At 53.6% G+C, this 26,266-nt stretch overlaps 1 protein-coding gene and 1 long non-coding RNA gene across 3 annotated transcripts; one reads left to right on the top strand and one right to left on the bottom strand.

Annotated features, from left to right (window-relative positions):
- The first annotated feature begins 7,771 nt into the window (after positions 1 to 7,771).
- On the top strand, positions 7,772 to 9,005 carry LOC136625244 (uncharacterized). Its single transcript, XR_010792526.1, has 2 exons — positions 7,772 to 7,825; positions 8,530 to 9,005. It is a non-coding gene; the product is annotated as an uncharacterized lncRNA (long non-coding RNA).
- A 1,092-nt stretch (positions 9,006 to 10,097) lies between these two features.
- LOC136625243 (uncharacterized) lies at positions 10,098 to 14,215 on the bottom strand. Of its 2 annotated transcripts, XM_066599288.1 has the most exons (4): positions 13,953 to 14,215; positions 12,882 to 12,989; positions 12,554 to 12,727; positions 10,098 to 11,851 (listed from the first exon to the last, which is right to left on the bottom strand). In XM_066599288.1, exon 4 carries the CDS (start codon positions 11,534 to 11,536, stop codon positions 10,607 to 10,609), a length of 930 nt encoding a protein of 309 aa, XP_066455385.1. In that variant the 5' UTR covers positions 11,537 to 11,851; positions 12,554 to 12,727; positions 12,882 to 12,989; positions 13,953 to 14,215; the 3' UTR covers positions 10,098 to 10,606. The 2 variants fall into 2 exon arrangements, with proteins under 2 accessions (XP_066455385.1, XP_066455384.1); XM_066599287.1 differs by lacking the exon at positions 13,953 to 14,215 and having other exon boundaries at positions 12,882 to 13,127.
- Positions 14,216 to 26,266: the final 12,051 nt, after the last annotated feature.

Genomic DNA, 26,266 nt, shown 5'->3' with positions numbered 1-26,266 from the left:
GCGAAAACATGTAAATATGCACGTATGAGCAGATGCAAGCAAAATCATGCAAATATGCATATATGAGCAGATGCAAGCGAAAACCTGCAAATATGCACATATGAGCAGATGCAAGCGAGAAATGGAAATATGCGGAAAATATGCACATATGAGCAGATGCAAGCGAAAACATGTAAATATGCGCAAAATATGCACATATGAGCAGATGCAAGCAAAAACATGCAAATATGCGCAAAATATGCACATACAAGCAAATGCAAGCGAAAACATGCAAATATGCACATATGAGCAGATGCAAGCGAAAACATGCAAATATACACATATGAGCAGATGCAAGCAAAAACATGCAAATATGCACATATGAGCAGATGCAAGCGAAAACATGCAAATATGCGCAAAATATGCATATTTGAGAAGATGCAAGCAAAAACATGCAAATATGCGGCCAAATATGCACATATGAGCAGATGCAAGCGAAAACCTGCAAATATGCGCAAAAATATGCATATTTGAGAAGATGCAAGCAAAAACATGCAAATATGCGCCAAATATGCACATATGAGCAGATGCACGCGATGAAAATTTTGGCAGATACAGCAGCTTACCCTCGCTGAGTGATGTCAGATGGTGTCCGAGCGAAGCGAAATTCTTCTCGAAACGCGTCCAAACGTCAGGATCCTCTCCACACGTAATTTTGCAAAAAGGCGCACAAATCTTAGGGTGGCGTCTCCACACGTAGCGCACAAATCTGCAAAAAAAGTTAGGTTGCGTCACGCAAATCTCAGGTGATGTACTAACCACACGTAGCGCACAAATCTCGGGTGACGTCTCCACACATAGAGCACAAATCTTAGGTGGCGTACTCACCACACCGTAGCGCACAAATCTGCAAAAAAAGTCAGGTGGCGTCACGCAAATCTCAGGTGGCGTACTCACCACACGTAGCGCACAAATCTCGGGTGGCGTACTCACCACATGTAGCGCGCAAATCTTAGGTGGCGTACTCACCACATGTAGCGCACAAATCTCGGGTGGCGTACTCACCACATGTAGCGCGCAAATCTTAGGTGGCGTACTCACCACATGTAGCGCACAAATCTTAGGTGGCGTACTCACCACACGTAGCGCACAAATCTGCAAAAAAAGTCAGGTTGCGTCAGGTGGCGTCGCGCAAATCTCAGGTGGCGTACTCACCACACGTAGCGCACAAATCTCGGGTGGCGTCTCCACACGTAGCGCACAAATCTCGGGTGGCCGCGTTTCCACACGTAGCGCACAAATCTCGGGTGGCCGCATCTCCACACGTAGCGCACAAATCTTGGGTGGCGTCTCCACACGTAGCGCACAAATCTGCAAAAAAAAGTCAGGTGGCGTCGCGCAAATTTCACGTGGCGTACTCACCACACGTAGCGCACAAATCTCGGGTGGCGTCTCCACACGTAGCGCACAAATCTCGGGTGGCGTCTCCACACGTAGCGCACAAATCTCGGGTGGCGTCTCCACACGTAGTGCACAAATCTCGGGTGGCGTCTCCACACGTAGCGCACAAATCTGCAAAAAAGTCAGGTTGCGTAAGTTTTAGCGCACAAATCTTACCCTCGCACGTTGTAAGTTGTAAAAAAGGCGTGCAACCATCAGGTTCCTCTGTAGATGAAATAGTGCTCGGAATCTGCAGGCAAATTCAAAGGCTCGGTGACGTGCTGCTGAACTGTATTCCGCGTGCAGGATGAGAAGTCATGTGGTGCCGATTCCAGCCACCTCATTGGCTGGAATCGGCAGCACTCTTAACCTAGGCAGAAGATGCTAATATGCCTCCCCCCAGTCCCAGTGGGGGGTAATAGATGAACTACCCTGCTATACACTGGGGGGGGGGGGGTAATAGATGAACTACCCTGTTATACATGTGGGGGCTAATAGATGAACAGCCCCAGTATACAATGAGGGGTAACAGATGAACTGCCCAGCTATAGACTGGTGGGTAATAGATGAACTATCGCAGTATACACTGGGGGGTAAGAGATGAACTGCCCCGGTATACACTGAGGGGTAATAGATGAACTACCTGGTATACACTGAGGGGTAACAGATGAACTGCCCCGCTATAGACTGGGGGGGTAATAGATGAACTACCGCAGTATACACTGGGGGGTAAGAGATGAACTGCCCCGGTATACACTGAGGAGTAATAGATGAACTACCCGGTATACACTGAGGGGTAATAGATGAACTGCCCCGGTATACACTAGGGGGTAATAGATGAACTGCCCCGGTATACACTAGGGGGTAATAGATGAACTGCCCCGGTATACACTAGGGGGTAATAGATGAACTGCCCCGGTATACACTGGGGGGTAAGAGATGAACTGCCCCGGTATACACTGAGGAGTAATAGATGAACTACCCGGTATACACTGAGGGGTAATAGATGAACTGCCCCGGTATACACTAGGGGGTAATAGATGAACTGCCCCGGTATACACTAGGGGGTAATAGATGAACTGCCCCGGTATACACTAGGGGGTAATAGATGAACTGCCCCGGTATACACTAGGGGGTAATAGATGAACTGCCCCGGTATACACTAGGGGGGTAATAGATGAACTGCCCCGGTATACACTGAGGGGTAATAGATGAACTGCCCCGGTATACACTGAGGGGTAATAGATGAACTGCCCCGGTATACACTAGGGGGTAATAGATGAACTACCCTGGTATACACTGGGGGGTAATAGATGAACTGCCCTGGTATACACTAGGGGGTAATAGATAAACTACCGTGTTATACACTAGGGGGTAATAGAGGAGGTGCCCCATTATACACTAGGACAGTGATGGCGAACCTTTAAGAGACTGAGCGCCCAAACTGCAACCCAAAACCCACTTATTTATCGCAAAGTGCCAACACATCAGGGGGCGGGGCTTATCACGACGTATGATTTTACCCCCCATCGTTCTAAAAAGTACACGGCCGACTCAAAATAGACAGCGTGCAGATTGTGATTGCTTTTTGGATGCAGAAATACTGCAGAATGTTCTCAGCGGAAATTTCTCTGAAAAATTCTGCAGCAGTTCTGCATCCAAAAAGCAGTCAAAATCTGCACCCTGTCTATTTTGAAACAGCCTGCCCATTTCTGCCACATGTCAACATACCCCAGCGATAATAGTGACCCCACCACCCCCAGCGGCCCCCAGTATAAGGGCGCCCACCCACTGGCGTTTTTTTTCCCTGCGAAATTCGCAGCATTTTTTTCTCTGCAGGGGTCTATGGGACTTGTAATGTTAAAATCGCGATCGCGCAAAATGGCGATTTCGTGGTAAATTGCGATTTTGCGCGATCGCGATTTTAACATTACAAGTCCCATAGACCCCTGCAGAGAAAAAAATGCTGCGAATTTCGCAGGGAAAAAAAAACGCCAGTGGGTGGGCGCCCTAATAGTGAAACCACCACAGCTGCCCCAAGTACAATAGTGACACCCCCACAGTGGCCCCCAGTATACTAGTGACACCCCCATAGCGGCCCCCATTATAATGGTGACACCTCCACAGCGGCCCCCAGCATAATGGTGACACTCACACAGCGGCCCCCAGTATAATGGTGACATCCCCATTGCGGCCCCGAGTATAATGGTGAAACCCCCACAGCGGCCCCCAATATAATGGTGACACCCCAACAGTGGCCCCCAGTCTAATAGTAACACCCCACAGCGGCCCCCAGTGTCATAGTGACATTCCACAGCGGCCCCCAGTGTAATAGTGACACCCCACAGCAGCCCCCAGTATAATAGTGACACCCCACAGCGGGCCTCAGTCTAATAGTGACACCTCACAGCGGCCCCAGGGTAACAGTGACATCCCACAGTGGCCCCCCATCCCTCCCCGAGACCCACATACTTAACCCTTCCTCCTCGTGGAAGCTCCGCTGCTCCTCTGCTCGGCGTTGCTGCTCGACGCTGATCCTGGTGCACACTGTGACATCAGTGTACTGCCGGACGCCTCCTCCCCCTGCTCTCGCGGAACCTAAGAAGAGACGTCAGGTGAGGAGGATCCCAGCTGCACACTGACGTCACAGTGTGCGCCGGGATCAGCACCACTAGCAGCGCACCTGAGTGAATGCCGGCAGGGGAGCCTTCCCTGGTATACGTTGGGGGGTAATAGATGAACTGCCCCAGTATACACTGAGGGGTAATAGATGAACTACCCGGTATACACTGGGGGGTAATAGACGAACTGCCCCAGTATACACTGGGGGGTAATAGATGAACTGCCCCAGTATACACTGGGGGGTAATAGATAAACTGTCCCGGTATACACTAGGGGGGTAATAGATAAACTGTCCTGGTATACACTGGGGGTAATAGATAAACTGTCCTGGTATACACTGGGGGGTAATAGATGAACTGCCCCGGTATACACTGGGGGGTAATAGATGAACTGCCCCGGTATACACAGGGGGGTAATAGATGAACTGCCCCGGTATACACAGGGGGGTAATAGATGAACTGCCCCGGTATACACAGGGGGGTAATAGATGAACTGCCCCGGTATACACAGGGGGGTAATAGATGAACTGCCCCGGTATACACAGGGTTAATAGATGAACTGCCCCGGTATACACAGGGGTAATAGATGAACTGCCCCGGTATACACAGGGGTAATAGATGAACTGCCCCGGTATACACAGGAGTAATAGATGAACTGCCCTGGTATACACAGGGGTAATAGATGAACTGCCCCGGTATACACAGGGGTAATTAGATGAACTGCCCCGGTATACACAGGGGTAATAGATGAATTACCCGGTATACACTGGGGGGTAGTAGATGAACTTCCCCCGGTATACACAGGGGTAATAGATGAACTGCCCCGCTATACACAGGGGTAATAGATGAACTGCCCCGGTATACACTGGGGGGTAATAGATGAATTACCCGGTATACACTGGGGGGTAATAGATGAACTGCCCCGGTATACACTGGGGGGTAATAGATGAACTGCCCCGGTATACACTGGGGGGTAATAGATGAACTGCCCCGGTATACACTGGGGAGTAATAGATGAACTGCCCCGGTATACACTGGGGAGTAATAGATGGACTGCCCCGGTATACACTGGGGGGTAATAGATGGACTGTCTTGGTATACACTGGGGGGTACTTGCCCTTCGGGAAAATGCTTAACAGCCCCCAGCAGTGACAGCCGGCAGCTCTGCTATGGTGGAGGGTGCAGATGGCAGTCAACAGGGGAGTGAAGACACAAGTCACAGACATTAGACTGGATCCACTCGCCTGAGATTCGCACATGAGATTTGTGCGCTGTGAGACGCATGAATATAACCCCAATTCTTTTGAATGGGGCCGCATACATGAGTGATTCCCCCCCCCCCCCCCCCCCCCCCCGCATCGCAGTGCATATGAGGTGAAAAATTGTGACATGCCCTATCTTTGGGTGTGCCCTCGCATTGCCCATGTTTTTCAACAGGGCCATCGGTGGCATCACACCATGTACTAGGTGCATGCGAGTGCAAGGCAAGCTCTCCACATTGGAAACAATGGGAGACACTCCGCGATCCTCTGTCATGGCTGACCGCCGCAGCGGAGGAGCGCTACTTCCCCGAAGGCATATTAACACATTCTGCCGCAGTTCTACAGCGCGGCCGATTCAGCCAATCAGCTGGCTGGAATCGGCATCACGTGACTCAGCGGCGTGCCCGAGCATTGCCGTGCACGATGAGCTGTGCCCGCGCGTCACGTGGGCTGTGACGTCACCGAGCCTTGCATTTGCCCGCAGATTTTGAACAGTATTGATCTACGGAGGAAGCAAGCAGATGCTTGGAGCCTTTTCCCCAATTTACAAGATGGGAGAGTAAGATTTCTGCTCTACGTGTGGTGAGTACCCACCTGAGATTTGTGCGCTGTGCGCTACGTGTGGAGACGCGGTCACCTGAGATTAATGCGCCGTGCGCTACGTGTGGAGACGCGGTCACCTGAGATTTGTGCGCCGTGCGCTACGTGTGGAGACGCGGTCACCTGAGATTTGTGCGCCGTGCGCTACGTGTGGAGACGCGGTCACCTGAGATTTGTGCGCCGTGCGCTACGCTGTGCGCTACGTGTGGAGACGCGGTCACCTGAGATTTGTGCGCCGTGCGCTACGCTGTGCGCTACGTGTGGAGACGCAGTCACCTGAGAGTTGTGCGCCGTGCGCTACGCTGTGCGCTACGTGTGGAGACGCGGTTACCTGAGATTAATGCGCCGTGCGCTACGTGTGGAAACGCGGTCACCTGAGATTTGTGCGCCATGCGCTACGCTGTGCGCTACGTGTGGAGACGCGGTCACCTGAGATTTGTGCGCCGTGCGCTACGCTGTGCGCTACGTGTGGAGACGCGGTCACCTGAGATTTGTGCGCCGTGCGCTACGCTGTGCGCTACGTGTGGAGACGCGGTCACCTGAGATTTGTGCGCCGTGCGCTACGCTGTGCGCTACGTGTGGAGACGCGGTTACCTGAGATTAATGCGCCGTGCGCTACGTGTGGAAACGCGGTCACCTGAGATTTGTGCGCCGTGCGCTACGCTGTGCGCTACGTGTGGAGACGCGGTCACCTGAGATTTGTGCGCCGTGCGCTACGCTGTGCGCTACGTGTGGAGACGCGGTCACCTGAGATTTGTGCGCTACGCTGTGCGCTACGTGTGGAGACGCGGTCACCTGAGATTTGTGCGCTACGCTGTGCGCTACGTGTGGAGACGCGGTCACCTGAGATTTGTGCGCCGTGCGCTACGCTGTGGAGACGCGGTTACCTGAGATTAATGCGCCGTGCGCTACGCTGTGCGCTACGTGTGGAGACGCGGTTACCTGAGATTTGTGCGCTACGTGTTGTGAGTACGTCACCTGAGATTTGCACGACGCCACCTGGCGCAACCTGTCTTTTTTTGCAGATTTGTGCGCCTTATTGCAAAATTACGTGTGGAGAGGATCCTGACGTTTGGACGCGTTTCGAGAAGAATTTCGCTTCGCTCGGACACCATCTGACATCACTCAGCGAGGTAAGCTGCTGCATCTGCCCAAATGTTCATCGCGTGCATCTGCTCATATGCGTATATTTGGCGCATATTTGCAGGTTTTCGCTTGCATCTGCTGATATGCGCATATTTGCAGGTGTTCGCTTGCATCTGCTGATATGCGCATATTTGGCGCATATTTGCAGGTGTTCGCTTGCATCTGCTGATATGCGCATACTTGGCGCATATTTGCAGGTTTTCGGTTGCATCTGCTGATATGCGCATACTTGGCGCATATTTGCAGGTGTTCGCTTGCATCTGCTGATATGCGCATATTTGGCGCATATTTGCAGGTGTTCGCGTGCATCTGCTGATATGCGCATATTTGGCGCATATTTGCAGGTGTTCGCTTGCATCTGCTGATATGCTCATACTTGGCGCATATTTGCAGGTGTTCGCGTGCATCTGCTGATATGCGCATATTTGGCGCATATTTGCAGGTTTTCGCTTGCATCTGCTGATATGCGCATACTTGGCGCATATTTGCAGGTTTTCGCTTGCATCTGCTGATATGCGCATACTTGGCGCATATTTGTAGGTTTTCTGCTGCATCACCTGATATGTGCATATTTGCTGGTTTTTGCTTGCATGTGGTGATATGCTCTCCGTTTTCCACAGGACGACTCGTGTGGAGAGGAACCTGACATTTGGCTGCGTTTTGTACAACGTACGGAACCGGAGATTGGCGTTTTAGGTGCTGATCTCACATTTGCCCCCCCGCCTTCTGGAGAGGAATTTTGCTTCGCTAGGACACCACCTGACGTCACTCGGCGAGGTAAGCTGCTGCATCTGCCAAATTTTTCATTGCTTGCATCTGCTCATATGTGCGTGCATGCCTGTATGCGTGCGTGCCTGTATGCGTGCGTGCATGCCTGTATGCGTGCGTGCCTGTATGCGTGCGTGCATGCCTGTACGCGTGCGTGCATGCCTGTACGCGTGCGTGCGTATATGCGTGCCTGTATGCGTACGTGCACGCGTGCGTGCCTGTACGCGTGCGTGCGTGCCTGTATGCGTGTGTGCGTGCCTGTACGCGTGCGTGCGTGCCTGTATGCAAGCCTGTACGCGTAGCGTGCGTGCCTGTATGCGTGCGTGCGTGCCTGCCTGTATGCGTGCGTGCGTGCCTGTATGCGTACATGCATGCATACATGCATGTATGCTCACCCACTTACTCAGCCACCCCCTCTCTCTCTCACACACACACTTGCTGTGTTAAATTCGTCTTATTGGCCGAAAAAGACATTACATTAGATTTGAGCATTTAATTCCTTTTTTAGCACACGTACAGGTTCCATCCCAATACTGCACCTAATCTGCACTAACTGAACAAACCTTCGGAGAAACATTCCAATTGTCCAAATACGATGTCTTTATCTTTTAAAGTAGGAGTGAAGAAAAGCAGGGACAGTGCAATAACTATGAAAACCCACGGAATTAAGCCAATTGCAGGCAGGGTTAATTTTTTTTTCTTCCTCCTTCTAGGTCAGCTGATACGTTTTGGTCAGAATCTTGCACTGTGGTAACCGTTTCCGCTGCTCGCAACCACAGGAGTTGAATCACCAGAGAGCCAGAAGTTCCCAGATGTTGGCTCCGGGGGACGCTTAAAAGCTGGAAATGGCCCATCACCTGCTATGGAAATCCATCATCAGGATCTGATGGAGCAGTACGATGAAGATTGTCAGGTTGCATGTGATGCTGCTCACTGTCCCTCGTTAGTCGGTTCACAGTTTATACACTAAGCTATTTATCCCCTTAGAGAACAAGCCTGTCTGCGCCTCAGTGACAGACCGAAAATTTGGAACTTTACATGTGTCACTTGACATATCATAAGTCCGTAAAGGTTTTGCAGATCCAAGTGACTGTGACATTTTTTTCTTCCCCTTGTTGTACTTCTGTTAGGTAGTAAAAAAGGACTGTTAAAAGTTGTGTATATTTATTAAAATTGCTACTTTGCACAATTTTGAATTTTCATTTTTTCACTGTCAAATGTCATATATAAAATAAGTGCCAACATTCTGTACAAATCTCTGCGAACATATAGATTTCCATCTGTTCACTTTATTCTGGATGCACGGTTTAAAACTTTTGTAAATTTATTTTTTCCATTTAGGAGACGTACAAATTTAACATTACTTTTCAGAATTTAGAGGAACACTTAGGCCTCATGTCCACGGGGAAAATCAGGCCCGCTACGGATTCTCCATGTAGAATCTGCAGCGGGTCCCTCCTGCCCCGCGGACATGAGCGCTTAAAATAGGAATACATCAGAATTAACTTACCTCTCACACGCTCCGGATACTTCCTTCGCTGCGGCGTCATCTTCTCTCGTCGCGGCCGGATCTTCTTTCTTCGGCTCGGCGGATGTGCATGATGACGTCGGTGACGTGCCCCGCGCATGCGCCGGGCCGAAGCAAAATGATCCGGCCGCGACTGAGAGAAGATGGCGCCGCTGCGAAGAGAAGAACCGGAGCGTGTGAGTAAAATCTGATTTTTGTGTCCCGCGGATCCGGACGGCTTCCATAGGCTTCAATAGAAGCCCGCGGGAGCCGTCCCCGCGGGAGACCCGCATGAAAATGGAGCATGGTCCAGATTTTTTCATGCTCCATTTTTTTAAAATCACTTTTATTGACGATCCGCGGGTATTTATCTACCTGCGGGTGGTCAATGCATCCCTATGGGGTGCGGATCCGCGGGCAGGAGAAGAGTTAAAATCCGCTGCGGATTTTAATTCTTATTTTGCCCGTGGACATGAGGCCTTAGTTTTCCTACACCAATCCAGGTTTGCAAAGGCTGCTAGGTGTCATAATTAAGGATGAGCGAGTATACTCGCTAAGGCACTACTCGTTCAAGTAATGTGCCTTAGACGAGTATCTCCCTGCTTGTCCATAAAGATTCGGGGACCGCTGCGGCTGACAGGTGAGTCGCAGGGGAGATAGAGAGAGATCTCCCCTCCGTTCCTCCCCGCTCTCCCCCGCGGCGGCCCCCGAATCTTTAAGGACGAGCAGGGAGATACTCGTTTAAGGCACATTACTCGAACGAGTAGTGCCTTACCGAGTGTACTCGCTCATCCTTAGTCATAATGATAGATACTTACAAATTACCACATTTTAAAAACTGCACCCCTTAATGTATTCTCTGAGAGGGTCAGGAGTATTTTGACCCCACATTTATTTTTAGGAATTAATGCAATTTAGGAGACCAAATAATATTTAATGTTTAGAAAACATGTCCTTTTCAAGACCTTTTTTTTTCTATATTGCACATCAAAAGGAGGATTGAACCTCCGAAATGGATACCCCTGTTTTGTCTCGTGTTCACAAGTATACACGTTGTGGCCCTAATGTTATGTCTGTATGCACCACTGGGCCCAAAAAGAAAGGAGTAGTCAGTGGCTTTCTGAACCGACTGTTACAATCGTGTGAGCAGATAAAGCAGAGGGCCCACACGATCGTGACCAAAGGAGTGGTAGTCTAGTAGTATACACGCACACAGGGAACACAGGAGAGTCACACAGAATCCAGGCAACCAAGCCTGTGCTACAGGGGGGATGACAGTGGCCCTACCTAAGTGGGGACATCAGCCGAGTAAGAGGGCAGCCCAGCAATCTTAAGAACTGGGCCCTAGCAGATCCGAGGAGCCACACCACAGAACAGGAGTCATACACATGCCACATAACAGACACCGCCAACTGCATGAGGAGCAGGACAGGGCACACCGCCAACTGCCTCAGGAGCAGGACAGGGCGCACCGCCAACTGCCTCAGGAGCAGGACAGGGCGCACCGCCAACTGCCTCAGGAGCAGGACAGGGCGCACCGCCAACTGCCTCAGGAGCAGGACAGGGCGCACCGCCAACTGCCTCAGGAGCAGGACAGGGCGCACCGCCAACTGCCTCAGGAGCAGGACAGGGCGCACCGCCAACTGCCTCAGGAGCAGGACAGGGCGCACCGCCAACTGCCTCAGGAGCAGGACAGGGCGCACCGCCAACTGCCTCAGGAGCAGGACAGGGCGCACCGCCAACTGCCTCAGGAGCAGGACAGGGCGCACCGCCAACTGCCTCAGGAGCAGGACAGGGCGCACCGCCAACTGCCTCAGGAGCAGGACAGGGCGCACCGCCAACTGCCTCAGGAGCAGGACAGGGCGCACCGCCAACTGCCTCAGGAGCAGGACAGGGCGCACCGCCAACTGCCTCAGGAGCAGGACAGGGCGCACCGCCAACTGCCTCAGGAGCAGGACAGGGCGCACCGCCAACTGCCTCAGGAGCAGGACAGGGCGCACCGCCAACTGCCTCAGGAGCAGGACAGGGCGCACCGCCAACTGCCTCAGGAGCAGGACAGGGCGCACCGCCAACTGCCTCAGGAGCAGGACAGGGCGCACCGCCAACTGCCTCAGGAGCAGGACAGGGCGCACCGCCAACTGCCTCAGGAGCAGGACAGGGCGCACCGCCAACTGCCTCAGGAGCAGGACAGGGCACACCGCCAACTGCAACATATAGTGAAAACCAGACAGACTCCACCCAATTCAGATTTTCTAATTTATTGCTAGTGTGGATGTTACACCAGGGTTCATTCCGTGATCTAGACCAAAGGCGGCTGTGTTTATGGGTCTTTTCTGTTTACTGCATCGCAGTAAAATATTGCGCAGTTTTTCAGGATCCTGCGTCATAATAATTTTAAAGAAAAAGTGTATCTAAAAAAAGGGAGTCACTGGGAAAAAACAGTTCATAAAAAGAAGGGTTTCAAGATTGCTGAACGTCGAGGGTCTCTTCACTGTCTGCCAGCCTTCCCGTTCTCAAGGACGTCAGATCTGCAGGAAATGGCGAGAAATCAGCAGGTTAACAGTCACATCCCACCAGTATTACTGATTCCTAGATCCGCTCAACCCACTTACAATGACCACTACTCCCCCAACCTGGACAGAAGAATTAGACATACATACAGGCACGCACGCACGCATGTATACACACAGGCATGTATACATACACAGACATGCACGTATACACGCGCGCACGTATACACGCACGCATCCACACACGCATACACGCACGCACATATACACGCATACAGGCACGCATACACGCACGCACGCACGCATACAGGCACGCACGCATGTACGCGTACAGGCACGCACGCACACAGGCACGCATGTACGCGTACAGGCACGCACGCATGTACGCGTACAGGCACGCATACAGGCATGCACGCACGCACGCATACAGGCATGCACGCACGCACGCACACAGGCATGCACGCACGCACGCACGCACGTACGCATACAGGCATGCACGCACGCACGCATACAGGCATGCACGCACGCACGCATACAGGCACGCACGCACGCATACAGGCATGCATGCACGCATACAGGCATGCATGCACGCATACAGGCATGCATGCACGCACGCATACAGGCATGCACGCACGCACGCACGCATACAGGCACGCATACAGGCACGCATGTATATATGAGCAGATGCAAGCAATGAATTTGGCAGATGCAGCAGCTTACCTCGCCGAGTGACGTCAGGTGGTGACCTAGCGAAGCGAAATTCCTCTCCAGAAGAGTCGTCCTCTCCAAAAGGCGGGGGGCAAATGTGAGATCAGCACCTAAAACGCCAATCTCCGGTTCCGTACGTTGTACAAAACGCAGCCAAATGTCAGGTTCCTCTCCACACGAGTCGTCCTGTGGAAAACGGAGAGTATATCACCACATGCAAGCGAAAACCTGCAAATATGCACATATCAGGTGATGCAGGAGAAAACCGGCAAATATGCGCCAAGTATGCGCATATGAGCAGATGCACGCGATGAACATTTGGGCAGATGCAGCAGCTTACCTCGCTGAGTGATGTCAGATGGTGTCCGAGCGAAGCGAAATTCTTCTCAAAACGCGTCCAAACGTCAGGATCCTCTCCACACGTAATTTTGCAATAAGGCGCACAAATCTGCAAAAAAAGACAGGTTGCGCCAGGTGGCGTCGCGCAAATCTCAGGTGACGTACTCACCACACGTAGCGCACAAATCTTGGGTGTTGTCTCCACACGTAGCGCACAAATCTCAGGTGACCGCGTCTCCACACGTAGCGCACAGCGCACAAATCTCAGGTGACCGCGTCTCCACACGTAGCGCACGGCGCACAAATCTCAGGTGACCGCGTCTCCACACGTAGCGCACAGCGTAGCGCACGGCGCACAAATCTCAGGTGACCGCGTCTCCACACGTAGCGCACAGCGTAGCGCACGGCGCACAAATCTCAGGTGACCGCGTCTCCACACGTAGCGCATGGCGCATTAATCTCAGGTGACCGCGTCTCCACACGTAGCGCACAGCGTAGCGCACGGCGCACAAATCTCAGGTGACCGCGTCTCCACACGTAGCGCACGGCGCATTAATCTCAGGTGACCGCGTCTCCACACGTAGCGCACAGCGTAGCGCACGGCGCACAAATCTCAGGTAACTGCGTCCCGCACGTAGCGCACAGCGTAGCGCACAAATCTCAGGTGACCGCGTCTCCACACGTAGCGCACAGCGCACAAATCTCAGGTGACCGCGTCTCCACACGTAGCGCACAGCGTAGCGCACGGCGCACAAATCTCAGGTGACCGCGTCTCCACACGTAGCGCACAGCGTAGCGCACGGCGCACAAATTTCAGGTGACCGCGTCTCCACACGTAGCGCACAGCGTAGCGCACGGCGCACAAATCTCAGGTGACCGCGTCTCCACACGTAGCGCACGGCGCATTAATCTCAGGTGACCGCGTCTCCACACGTAGCGCACAGCGTAGCGCACGGCGCACAAATCTCAGGTAACTGCGTCCCGCACGTAGCGCACAGCGTAGCGCACAAATCTCAGGTGACCGCGTCTCCACACGTAGCGCACAGCGCACAAATCTCAGGTGGGTACTCACCACACGTAGAGCACAAATCTTACTCTCCCATCTTGTAAATTGGGGAAAAGGCTCCAACCATCAGCTTGCTTCCTCCGTAGATCAATACTGTTCAAAATCCGCGGGCAAATGCAAGGCTCGGTGACGTCACAGCCCACGTGACGCGCGGGCACAGCTCATCGTGCACGGCAATGCTCGGGCACGCCGCTGAGTCACGTGATGCCGATTCCAGCCAGCTGATTGGCTGAATCGGCCGCGCTGTAGAACTGCGGCAGAATGTGTTAATATGCCAGCCGGAGATCCCCAGTGTTATATTAGGTCCTTCTAATGGGGCGTGTCCTCGGGCTAATCCTCCCCTAGTAGGGCGTGTTCTCGGACTACTCCTCTCCTTATAGGGCGTGTCCTTGGGCTAGTCTTGCCCTAATAGGGCGTGTACTTGGTGTCTTGTCGTGTGACATGTGTGTGACTCAGTATACTGAACCGTCTCCTCCGTGATGTCGGCGGCGTTCTCCCATCTCACATATCGGGACCTGCTGATACCTGCAGACCCTCCTCACCAAGTGCTCTGATAACGGGGGGCACAGCGGCCGCAGTCAGTGCCGGAGGGGGCGTCCCATTCATATACAGTGCACGGGAAGAAGCCTGCAGTACACGGGACAAGCCTGCAGGTGGCGCTGTTCCCAGAACATTCTACTGTTCCGCTCCTCCGTGCAGCGCTGTACCGGCTCGCCGGTTACAGGTAATGATCGCCAAACAAAACTCGTGCGATAATCGTTGCATGTAAACGTGAGGCCGTCCTGCAGGATTCGGTTGGTTTTCGTTTGTCGCTGACTTACAATCACCATAAACCCACGGCCGGTCGCTGACTCCTCATTGCATGTAAACGCTCCGTGTAATAACACAGAATGTGACGCGCTGAGCGAGACGTTATGCCCCGTTTACACGGGACGACTGACAGCTGAACAATCTGTCCGCGGTCGTGCAGAGCGTTTAGACCGGCAGATCACCGCTGAGTATCGCTCACTTCTCACTCAATGTGAAACGCCGAGCGGGGAGCGTTTAGACGAAGCGAGCGAACCGCCATTGTATTTATGTGGGCTAAAAGTGAGCAGCAGACGAGGCCGGCCACACTAACGGGGCAGATTCTGCCTGCAGATATCTACAGCAGGAAACCTCCAATCATTGATGGAAAGTAATTGCAGTAGATCGCGGACGAGAACGCGTTTTCACGCGGATCTATGCACAGCGCTTCGTCCGCACGGAAAAAAGATCTCCGGCCGGCATCCTGGGTTTCATATTGATTTTCTGTTGAAGTTGCGAGCGTTTCCGTCGCTCATACACGATGTTACTGCATACGGGCGACAGAACCCTCGCATCCAGCGACTTCAATGGAGGCCGTCCGCGCAGAATCCGCACTATAATAGAGCTGCGATTTTTCTTCTGCTCGTGGAATACGCAATTCGTACCCGTGAGTGTGATCAAAGATGCACGCCTTTCAATGCTCGCGTTTTACCACGGACGGCGATCGCGGATTCTGCAATTAAAGTTTATGTGAGACCCCGCCCCCCAACAGTAAACGATGGCTCTGCATTTAGACATGGCGATTATTGCGCATTTTCGCTCATGAATTTTGCGCAATATTCGTTCCGTGTAAATGGGGCATTAGCTTTCCTCAGCGGTGATCTGCCTGTATAAACGCTCTGCGCGAACAACTAGCGGTGACGTCACCCGCTCATTAAAACGAGAGTCGTCAGGTGTAAATACGGCATCACAATACGGATACAATCACCGGGATGTCTGCGGGGAGCTGGGAGAGCTGATGGCCCTTCTGGACAAGCAGGGTCATGTATGAACGAGGAGTGAGGTCACCGCTGGCCGTACGCACTCCTGCAGAATGTGCAGACCGGCGAATCATCGGGATCCATCACTTGTCATCCAGTGTCTCACATTCCTATATGAAGCACTGAGCAGGGAGTGTTTAACCCCTTAAGGACCGCCCCCTTTTTTTTCACTTTCGTCTTACCTCGCCATTGTCAAAAACTGGTAACTCATTTATTGCTCCACCAGCGGATCTGTCGGGGGGCTCATAACTCATTTATCTCTCCACCGGCGGATCTGTCGAGGGGCTCATAACTCATGTATTTCTCCACCAGTGGATCTGTCGGGGGGCTCATAACTCATTTATTTCTCCACCAGCGGATCTGTCGGGGGGCTCATAACTCATTTATCTCTCCACCGGCGGATCTGTCGAGGGGCTCATAACTCATTTATTTCTCCACCAGCGGATCTGTCGGGGGCTCATAACTCATTTATTTCTCCACCAGCGGATCTGTCGGGGGCTCATAACTCATTTATCTCTCCACCGGCGGATCTGTCGGGGGGCTCATAACTCATTTATTTCTCCACCAGCGGATCTGTCGGGGGCTCATAACTCATGTATCTCTCCACCAGCGGATCTGTCGGGGGGCTCATAACTCATTTATTTCTCCACTGGCGGATCTGTCGGGGGGCTCATAACTCATTTATTGCTCTACCGGCGGATCTGTCGGGGGGCTCATAACTCATGTATTTCTCCACTGGCGGATCTGTCGGGGAGCTCATAACTCATTTATCTCTCCACCAGCGGATCTGTCGGGGGCTCATAACTCATGTATCTCTCCACCAGCGGATCTGTCGGGGGCTCATAACTCATGTATCTCTCCACCAGCGGATCTGTCGGGGGGCTCATAACTCATTTATTTCTCCACTAGCGGATCTGTCGGGTGGCTCATAATTAATTTATTTCTCCTCTGGCGGATCTGTCGGGGGGTTCATAACTCATTTATCTCTCCACCAGCGGATCTGTCGGGGGGCTCATAACTCATTTATTTCTCCACTAGCGGATCTGTCGGGTGGCTCATAATTAATTTATTTCTCCTCTGGCGGATCTGTCGGGGGGCTCATAACTCATTTATCTCTCCACCAGCGGATCTGTCGGGTGGCTCATAATTAATTTATTTCTCCTCTGGCGGATCTGTCAGGGGGGCTCAGAACTCATTTATTGCTCTACCAGCGGATCTGTCGGGGGGCTCATAACTCATGTATTTCTCCACCGGCGGATCTGTCGGGGGGCTCATAACTCATGTATTTCTCCACTGGCGGATCTGTCGGGGATCTCATAACTCATTTATTGCTCTACCAGCGGATCTGTCGGGGGGCTCATAACTCATGTATTTCTCCACCAGCGGATCTGTCGGGGGGCTCATAATTCATTTATCTCTCCACCAGCGGATCTGTCGGGGGGCTCATAACTCATTGATTTCTCCACTGGCGGATCTGTCGTGGGGCTCCTAACTCATTTATTTCTTTACTGGCGGATCTGTCGGGGGGCTCATAACTCATGTATTCTCCACCAGCGGATCTGTCGGGGGGGCTTATAACTCATGTATTCTCCACCAGCGGATCTGTCGGGGGGGCTCATTACTCATTTATCTCTCCACCAGCGGATCTGTTGGGGGGCTCATAACTCATTTATCTCTCCACCAGCGGATCTGTCGGGGGTTCATAACTCATGTATTTCTCCACCAGTGGATCTGTCGGGGGGCTCATAACTCATTTATTTCTCCACCAGCGGATCTGTCGGGGGGCTCATAACTCATTTATCTCTCCACCAGCGGATCTGTCGGGGGGCTCATAACTCATGTATTTCTCCACCAGTGGATCTGTCGGGGGGCTCATAACTCATTTATTTCTCCACCAGCGGATCTGTCGGGGGGCTCATAACTCATTTATCTCTCCACCAGCGGATCTGTCGGGGGGCTCATAACTAATGTATTTCTCCACCAGTGGATCTGTCGGGGGGCTCATAACTCATTTATCTCTCCACCAGCGGATCTGTCGGGGGGCTCATAACTCATGTATTTCTCCACCAGTGGATCTGTCGGGGGGCTCATAACTCATTTATTTCTCCACCAGCGGATCTGTCGGGGGGCTCATAACTCATTTATCTCTCCACCAGCGGATCTGTCGTGGGGCTCATAACTCATGTATTTCTCCACTGGCGGATCTGTCGGGGATCTCATAACTCATTTATTGCTCTACCAGCGGATCTGTCGGGGGGCTCATAACTCATGTATTTCTCCACCGGTGGATCTGTCAGGGGGCTCATAACTCATTTATCTCTCCACCAGCGGATCTGTCGGGGGGCTCATAATTCATTTATCTCTCCACCAGCGGATCTGTCGGGGGGCTCATAACTCATTGATTTCTCCACCAGCGGATCTGTCGGGGGGCTCATAACTCATTGATTTCTCCACCAGCGGATCTGTCGGGGGGCTCATAACTCATTTATCTCTCCACCAGCGGATCTGTCGGGGGGCTCATAACTCATGTATTTCTCCACCAGTGGATCTGTCGGGGGGCTCATAACTCATTTATTTCTCCACCAGCGGATCTGTCGGGGGGCTCATAACTCATGTATTTCTCCACCAGTGGATCTGTCGGGGGGCTCATAACTCATTTATTTCTCCACCAGCGGATCTGTCGGGGGGCTCATAACTCATTTATCTCTCCACCAGCGGATCTGTCGGGGGGCTCATAACTCATGTATTTCTCCACCAGCGGATCTGTCGGGGGGCTCGTTGTTTTGCAGGATGAGTTGTATTTTTCAGTGAAAAAAGCCCGACAACTCCGCCATCTTTGTGGGGGTCTTGTTTCTACGACGTACACACTGCTGCAAAAATAACATGATATCTTTATTCTGTGGATCTGTACGATTACTATGATACCAAACTTAGAGTTTTTTTCTTTTTCGCTGTACTAACGTTAACCCCTGCCGCTATCTTTTACGTGCAATAACTTTTTTATTTTTTATCTACATCGTTATGTGAGGGCTCATTTTTTGCGGAACATCCTGTAGTTTACGTTGGTACCATTTCGGATTGCATGTGACTTTTTGATCACTTCTTAATGCATTGTTTCTGGGTGACCAAAAAAGTGCATTTCTGGTGGGGTTTTTTTTCCTTTCCCAGATGACGTTCACTGTGCGGGGTAAATAATGCGCTACTTTGATAGATCTGACTTTTACGGACACGGTGATACCAAATATGTATTTCTGTTTTATGATTTAGATTTTTTTATTATAGATATGGTTAAAACGGGGCGATTTAAACTTTTATTACTTTTTTTTCTACAATTAGTAAAACTTTATTGATCTTATATTTACTTTTTCTTTTAGCCCCCCCCCCTAGTAACATAGTAACATAGTAACATAGTTCGTAAGGCTGAATGAAGACAATGTCCATCTAGTCCAGCCTGTTTAGCCTCCTGTTTTGTTGATCCAGAGGAAGGCAAAAAATCCCAAGAGGCAGGAGCCAATTAGCCCTTTTGGGGGAAAAATTCCTTCCCGACTCCCTAATGGCAATCAGACTGTTCCCTGGACCAACCCCTATTAGTTCCTACCTGCCTGTATACCCGGATTAACAATTAACCTAAGATTTATATCCTGTAATATCCTTCCTCTCCAGAAAGACATCAAGTCCCCTTTTAAACTCCTCTGTGGATTTTGCCATCACCACATCCTCAGGCAGAGAGTTCCACAGTCTCACTGCTCTTACAGTAAAGAATCCCCTTCTATGTTGGTGATGAAACCTGCTTTCTTCCAGACGTAGCGGATGCCCTCTTGTTACCGTCGTGGTCCTGGGTGTAAACAGATCATGGGAGAGATCCTTGTATTGTCCCCTCATGTATTTATACATAGTTATTTGGTTGCCTCTTAACCTTCTTTTTCCTAGAGTAAATAATCCCAATTTGGATGCCTCTCTGGGTATTCTAGTCCCGTCATTCCATGTACCGTATATACCGGCGTATAAGACGACTTTTGAACCCCGAAAAATCTGCTCTGAAGTCGGGGGTCGTCTTATGCGCCGGTAATAAAAAAAAAAAAAAGTGTAAAAAAAAAAAATCATTACTCACCTCCCCCGGCGTTCTGTCGCGCTCCTGCAGGATGTCGCTCGCTCCTCGTCCCCGGCGCAGCGTTGCTTTCTGAATGCGGGGCTTGAAATCCCCGCCTCCAGAAAGCTAATACACACGCCGTCAGCCAGTTACAGCCATTCAATGACAGCATTGAATGGCTGTGATTGGCTGAAGGCGCACGTGTGTTAGCAATCACACCCATTCAATGATGTCATTGAATAGTGTGATTGGCTGAAGCCACGTGTGTTTTAGCCAATCACAGCCATTCAATGATGCCATTGAATGGCTGTAACTGGCTGACGGCGTGTGTATTAGCTTTCTGGAGGCGGGGATTTCAAGCCCCGCATTCAGAAAGCAACGCTGCGCCGGGGACGAGGAGCGAGCAACATCCTGCCGGAGCGCGACAGAACGCCGGGGGAGGTGAGTAATGATTTTTTTTTTTCTCCACTGTATTACCGGCGTATAAGGGGGAAAGTTGGGGGGTCGTCTTATACGCCCCGTCGCCTTATATGCCGGTATATACGGTACTAGCTTAGTCGCTCTTCTTTGAACCCCCTCCAATACCATAACATTTTTCCTGAGCACCGGTGACCAGAACTGTACGCAGTATTCCATGTGGGGCCTGACAAGTGCCTTATATAGTGGAAGGATAATGTTCTCGTCCTTCGCCCCTATACCTCTTTTAATGCACTCCAAGACTTTATTTGCCTTTGCAGCAGCTGACTGGCATTGGTTACTCCAGTTTAGTCTACAATCCACTAGTACCCCCAGGTCTTTTTCCATCTCACTTTTCCCTAGCAGTACCCCATTAAGTGAATATTTGTGACATCCGTTTCTCCTGCCCATGTGCATAACCTTACATTTATCAACATTGAACTTCATTTGCCATTTTTCTGCCCAAGCCCCCAGCTTATCCAGGTCAGTCTGTAGCCGCACATTGTCCTCCGTTGCATTGATTATATTGTATAATTTCGTATCGTCTGCAAATATTGATATTTTACTGTGCAGCCCCTCTATCAGGTCGTTGATAAATATGTTGAACAGAATGGGGCCTAATACTGAACCCTGTGGCACCCCGCTAGCGACGGTGGCCCAATCAGAGTATGAGCCATTTATTACCACCCTCTGCTTTCTATCATTGAGCCAATTTTTTAGCCATTTACACACATTTTCACCCAATCCGAGCTGTCTCATTTTGTATATTAGCCTATTATGTGGCACGGTGTCAAAGGCTTTAGAGAAGTCCAGATATACAAGATCAATAGACTCTCCCAGGTCCAGCTTAGAGCTTACTTCATCATAGAACCTGATCAGATTTGTCTGACATAAGCGACCCTTCATGAATCCATGCTGGTGAGGAGTTATTCCCTCATTCTCCTTGAGGTGCTCATCGATGGCGTCTCTCAGAATCCCCTCGAAAAATTTTTCCCGTTACTGAAGTGAGACTTACCAGCCTGTAGTTACCAGGCTCACTTTTGGTCCCCTTTTTGTAAATTGGAACCACGTTGGCAATGCGCCAATCCAATGGTACAACACCGGTCTAGAAATATTAGGTATAGCGGCCTAGCTATCTCATCACTTAGTTCCCTTAGTACCCTTGGGTGTATTCCATCTGGGCCTGGCGATTTATCGATTTTAATCTTCTTTAAAGGGGTTGTCTCGAGGCAACAGTGATTTTTTTTTTTTTGCCCAGTCCCCCTTCTTAAAGGAGATGTCTCGAGGAAGCAGTTAATTTTTTTTTTTGCCCAGTCCCCCCCATTAAACACACATTACTAAGCCCCCCTGTAAATGACATTTCTAGCTGGTTCGTACTTACCGTTCCAGCGTTTCAGCAAGTTATAAAAGTTTCCTCAAGATGGCCGCCGGCTCTTTCCCAGTCGCTCGCTGCAGCCCGACGTGCGCGCTCCCGAGACGCCGCCAGCTGTGTCTCCATGGCAACCGGACGCATCGCAGCCGCCGACCAGACGCCCCGCAGCCGCCGACCAGACAGCAGGTAACCGGCGCTAGCCCCCGGCTCCCCAGCGCTAGTTCCCCCGGCGCAGCGACAGCTCCCCCGGCGCAGCGACAGCCCCCCCGGCCTAGCGCTAGCTCCCCCGGCGCAGCGACAGCTCCCCCGGCCTAGCGCTAGCTCCCCCGGCCTAGCGCTAGCTCCCCCGGCCTAGCGCTAGCTCCCCCGGCCTAGCGACAGCTCCCCCGGCCTAGCGACAGCTCCCCCGGCCTAGCGACAGCTCCCCCGGCCTAGCGACAGCTCCCCCGGCCTAGCGACAGCTCCCCCGGCCTAGCGACAGCCCCCCCGGCCTAGCGACAGCCCCCCCGGCCTAGCGACAGCCCCCCCGGCCTAGCGACAGCCCCCCCGGCCTAGCGCTAGCTCCCCCGGCGCAGCGACAGCTCCCCCGGCCTAGCGACAGCTCCCCCGGCCTAGCGACAGCTCCCCCGGCCTAGCGACAGCTCCCCCGGCCTAGCGACAGCTCCCCCGGCCTAGCGACAGCTCCCCCGGCCTAGCGACAGCTCCCCCGGCCTAGCGACAGCTCCCCCGGCCTAGCGACAGCTCCCCCGGCCTAGCGACAGCTCCCCCGGCCTAGCGACAGCTCCCCCGGCCTAGCGACAGCTCCCCCGGCCTAGCGACAGCTCCCCCGGCCTAGCGACAGCTCCCCCGGCCTAGCGACAGCTCCCCCGGCCTAGCGACAGCTCCCCCGGCCTAGCGACAGCTCCCCCGGCCTAGCGACAGCTCCCCCGGCCTAGCGACAGCTCCCCCGGCCTAGCGACAGCTCCCCCGGCCTAGCGACAGCTCCCCCGGCCTAGCGACAGCTCCCCCGGCCTAGCGACAGCTCCCCCGGCCTAGCGACAGCTCCCCCGGCCTAGCGACAGCTCCCCCGGCCTAGCGACAGCTCCCCCGGCCTAGCGACAGCTCCCCCGGCCTAGCGACAGCTCCCCCGGCCTAGCGACAGCTCCCCCGGCCTAGCGACAGCTCCCCCGGCCTAGCGACAGCTCCCCCGGCCTAGCGACAGCTCCCCCGGCCTAGCGACAGCTCCCCCGGCCTAGCGACAGCTCCCCCGGCCTAGCGACAGCTCCCCCGGCCTAGCGACAGCTCCCCCGGCCTAGCGACAGCTCCCCCGGCCTAGCGACAGCTCCCCCGGCCTAGCGACAGCTCCCCCGGCCTAGCGACAGCTCCCCCGGCCTAGCGACAGCTCCCCCGGCCTAGCGACAGCTCCCCCGGCCTAGCGACAGCCCCCCCGGCCTAGCGACAGCCCCCCCGGCCTAGCGACAGCCCCCCCGGCCTAGCGACAGCCCCCCCGGCCTAGCGCTAGCTCCCCCGGCGCAGCGACAGCTCCCCCGGCCTAGCGACAGCTCCCCCGGCCTAGCGACAGCTCCCCCGGCCTAGCGACAGCTCCCCCGGCCTAGCGACAGCTCCCCCGGCCTAGCGACAGCTCCCCCGGCCTAGCGACAGCTCCCCCGGCCTAGCGACAGCTCCCCCGGCCTAGCGACAGCTCCCCCGGCCTAGCGACAGCTCCCCCGGCCTAGCGACAGCTCCCCCGGCCTAGCGACAGCTCCCCCGGCCTAGCGACAGCTCCCCCGGCCTAGCGACAGCTCCCCCGGCCTAGCGACAGCTCCCCCGGCCTAGCGACAGCTCCCCCGGCCTAGCGACAGCTCCCCCGGCCTAGCGACAGCTCCCCCGGCCTAGCGACAGCTCCCCCGGCCTAGCGACAGCTCCCCCGGCCTAGCGACAGCTCCCCCGGCCTAGCGACAGCTCCCCCGGCCTAGCGACAGCTCCCCCGGCCTAGCGACAGCTCCCCCGGCCTAGCGACAGCCCCCCCGGCCTAGCGACAGCCCCCCCGGCCTAGCGACAGCCCCCCCGGCCTAGCGACAGCCCCCCCGGCCTAGCGACAGCCCCCCCGGCCTAGCGACAGCCCCCCCGGCCTAGCGACAGCCCCCCCGGCCTAGCGACAGCCCCCCCGGCCTAGCGACAGCCCCCCCGGCCTAGCGACAGCCCCCCCGGCCTAGCGACAGCCCCCCCGGCCTAGCGACAGCCCCCCCGGCCTAGCGACAGCCCCCCCGGCCTAGCGACAGCTCCCCCGGCCTAGCGACAGCTCCCCCGGCCTAGCGACAGCTCCCCCGGCCTAGCGACAGCTCCCCCGGCCTAGCGACAGCTCCCCCGGCCTAGCGACAGCTGCCCCGGCCTAGCGACAGCTGCCCCGGCCTAGCGACAGCTCCCCCGGCCTAGCGACAGCTCCCCCGGCCTAGCGACAGCCCCCCCGGCCTAGCGACAGCCCCCCCGGCCTAGCGACAGCCCCCCCGGCCTAGCGACAGCCCCCCCGGCCTAGCGACAGCCCCCCCGGCCTAGCGACAGCCCCCCCGGCCTAGCGACAGCCCCCCCGGCCTAGCGACAGCCCCCCCGGCCTAGCGACAGCCCCCCCGGCCTAGCGACAGCCCCCCCGGCCTAGCGACAGCCCCCCCGGCCTAGCGACAGCCCCCCCGGCCTAGCGCTAGTTCCCCCGGCGCAGCGACAGCCCCCCCGGCGCAGCCCGGCGCAGCGGCGGCGCAGCCCGGCGCAGCGGCAGCCCCCCCGGCCTAGCGACAGCCCCCCCGGCGCAGCCCGGCGCAGCGGCAGCCCCCCCCGGCGCAGCCCGGCGCAGCGGCAGCCCCCCCCCCGACCCATCACTTACCTGGGAGGCTTCTCGGGGCTGCTGGGCTGGGCTGGGCTGGTCTTCTCCGCTGGGCAGCTCCAGTTTCTGCACCTTCCTCTAACAGAGGATGGTGCAGAATGGCCGCTTCAGCGCGCTCCCGAGCAGTGACAGCTCGTCTGCGCATGCGCAGAAGAGCTGTAGCGGGGAGCACACTGAAGCGGCTCGTGCTGAATGGAGAAGACCGGACTGCGCAAGCGCGTCTAAAAAAGCAAGCTGCCAGCGAATTTAGACGGAACCATGGAGACGAGGACGCTAGCAACGGAGCAGGTAAGTGGAATAACTTCTGTATGGCTCATATTTAATGCACAATGTACATTACAAAGTGCATTAATATGGCCATACGGAAGTGTATAACCCCACTTGGTTTCGCGAGACCACCCCTTTAAGCATACATTACTATGCACCAGTGTAAATGGCTTTTAAAGCAGGTTTCTACTCACAGTTCTTGTGTTTCATCAACTTATAAAACGTTTCCCAAAGATGGCCGCCGGTTCTTTTCCCAAGGATGCACTGCGGTTTTCTCCCATGGTGCACCATGGGCTCTGTGCATTCCATTGCCGATTCCAGCCTCCTGATTGGCTGGAATCGGCACACGTGACGGGGCAGAGCTACGCGATGATGCGTAGAAGGGGGCGGAGCCAGAACGCCGCTCGTGCCCGGACGAACCAGAAGAAGAAGACCCTTCTGCACAAGCGCGTCTAAAAAAGCAAGCAGACAGCGAAATTAGACGGAGCCATGGAGACGGGGACGCTAGCAACGGAGCAGGTAAGTGAATAACTTCTGTATGGCTCATATTTAATGCACGATGTATATTACAAAGTGCATTAATATGGCCATACAGAAGTGCTGAACCCCACTTGCTGCCGCAAGACAACCCCTTTAATCGGTTCCGCACTTCCTCCTGCGTTATGACATAGTTTGCGAGGGGTTTATTTTATTCCCCTGTATCTCGTGTGGCATTTCCTTTTTGTTTGTGAATACGCTTGAAAAGAAACTATTTAATAGGTTTGCCTTCCCTCCATCATTATCAATGATTTCTCCTGCATTATTTGTTAAAGGGCCATCGCTCTCCCTGCAAATCCTTTTGCTGTTAATATAGTTGAAAAATAGTTTCAGGTTGTTTTTGCTCTCTTTGGCGATCAGTCTTTCCGCCTCCTCCTTAGCAATTTTGATCATATCTTTGCATATTTTGTTTTTTCCCCTGTATGATTTTAGCGCTTCTTCGCTGCCTTCTTGCTTCAGTAGTTTGAACGCTTTCTTTTTTTCGTTTATTGCCCCTCTTACCGTCTTGTCGAGCCACATTGGTTTCCTTTTAGTTGAGTTTCTTTTATTTTTAAAGGGAATGAACTGCTCACATGAGGTGATTAGGATCCTTTTGAACTTTTCCCATTTGTCCTCCGTACTGATATTTTTGAGGATGTTGTCCCAATTAATGTTACCGATAGTAGTTCTAAGCTCATCAAATTTTGCTTTACTAAAGTTTAGTTTGTTTGTCGCTCCTTGATAAGGCTTCCTATTTAATGACAGCTGGAAGTTGATTATATTGTGGTCACTGTTCCCCAAGTGCCACTCAACCTGTACCCCCTTTATTCGGTCCGGTTTGTTAGTTAGTACTAAGTCCAGAATGGCCCTCCTTCTCGTTGGTTCCTGCACCAGTTGGTTCAGGTAATATCTTGAATTACTCTCAAGAACTTATCA

This window comes from Eleutherodactylus coqui, chromosome 4 (assembly GCF_035609145.1).
Source record: "Eleutherodactylus coqui strain aEleCoq1 chromosome 4, aEleCoq1.hap1, whole genome shotgun sequence".
Taxonomy (NCBI): Eukaryota; Metazoa; Chordata; class Amphibia; order Anura; family Eleutherodactylidae; genus Eleutherodactylus; species Eleutherodactylus coqui.
Note: the sequence above shows the minus strand (reverse complement) of the source record. Positions and strands in the feature narration are given on the sequence as shown.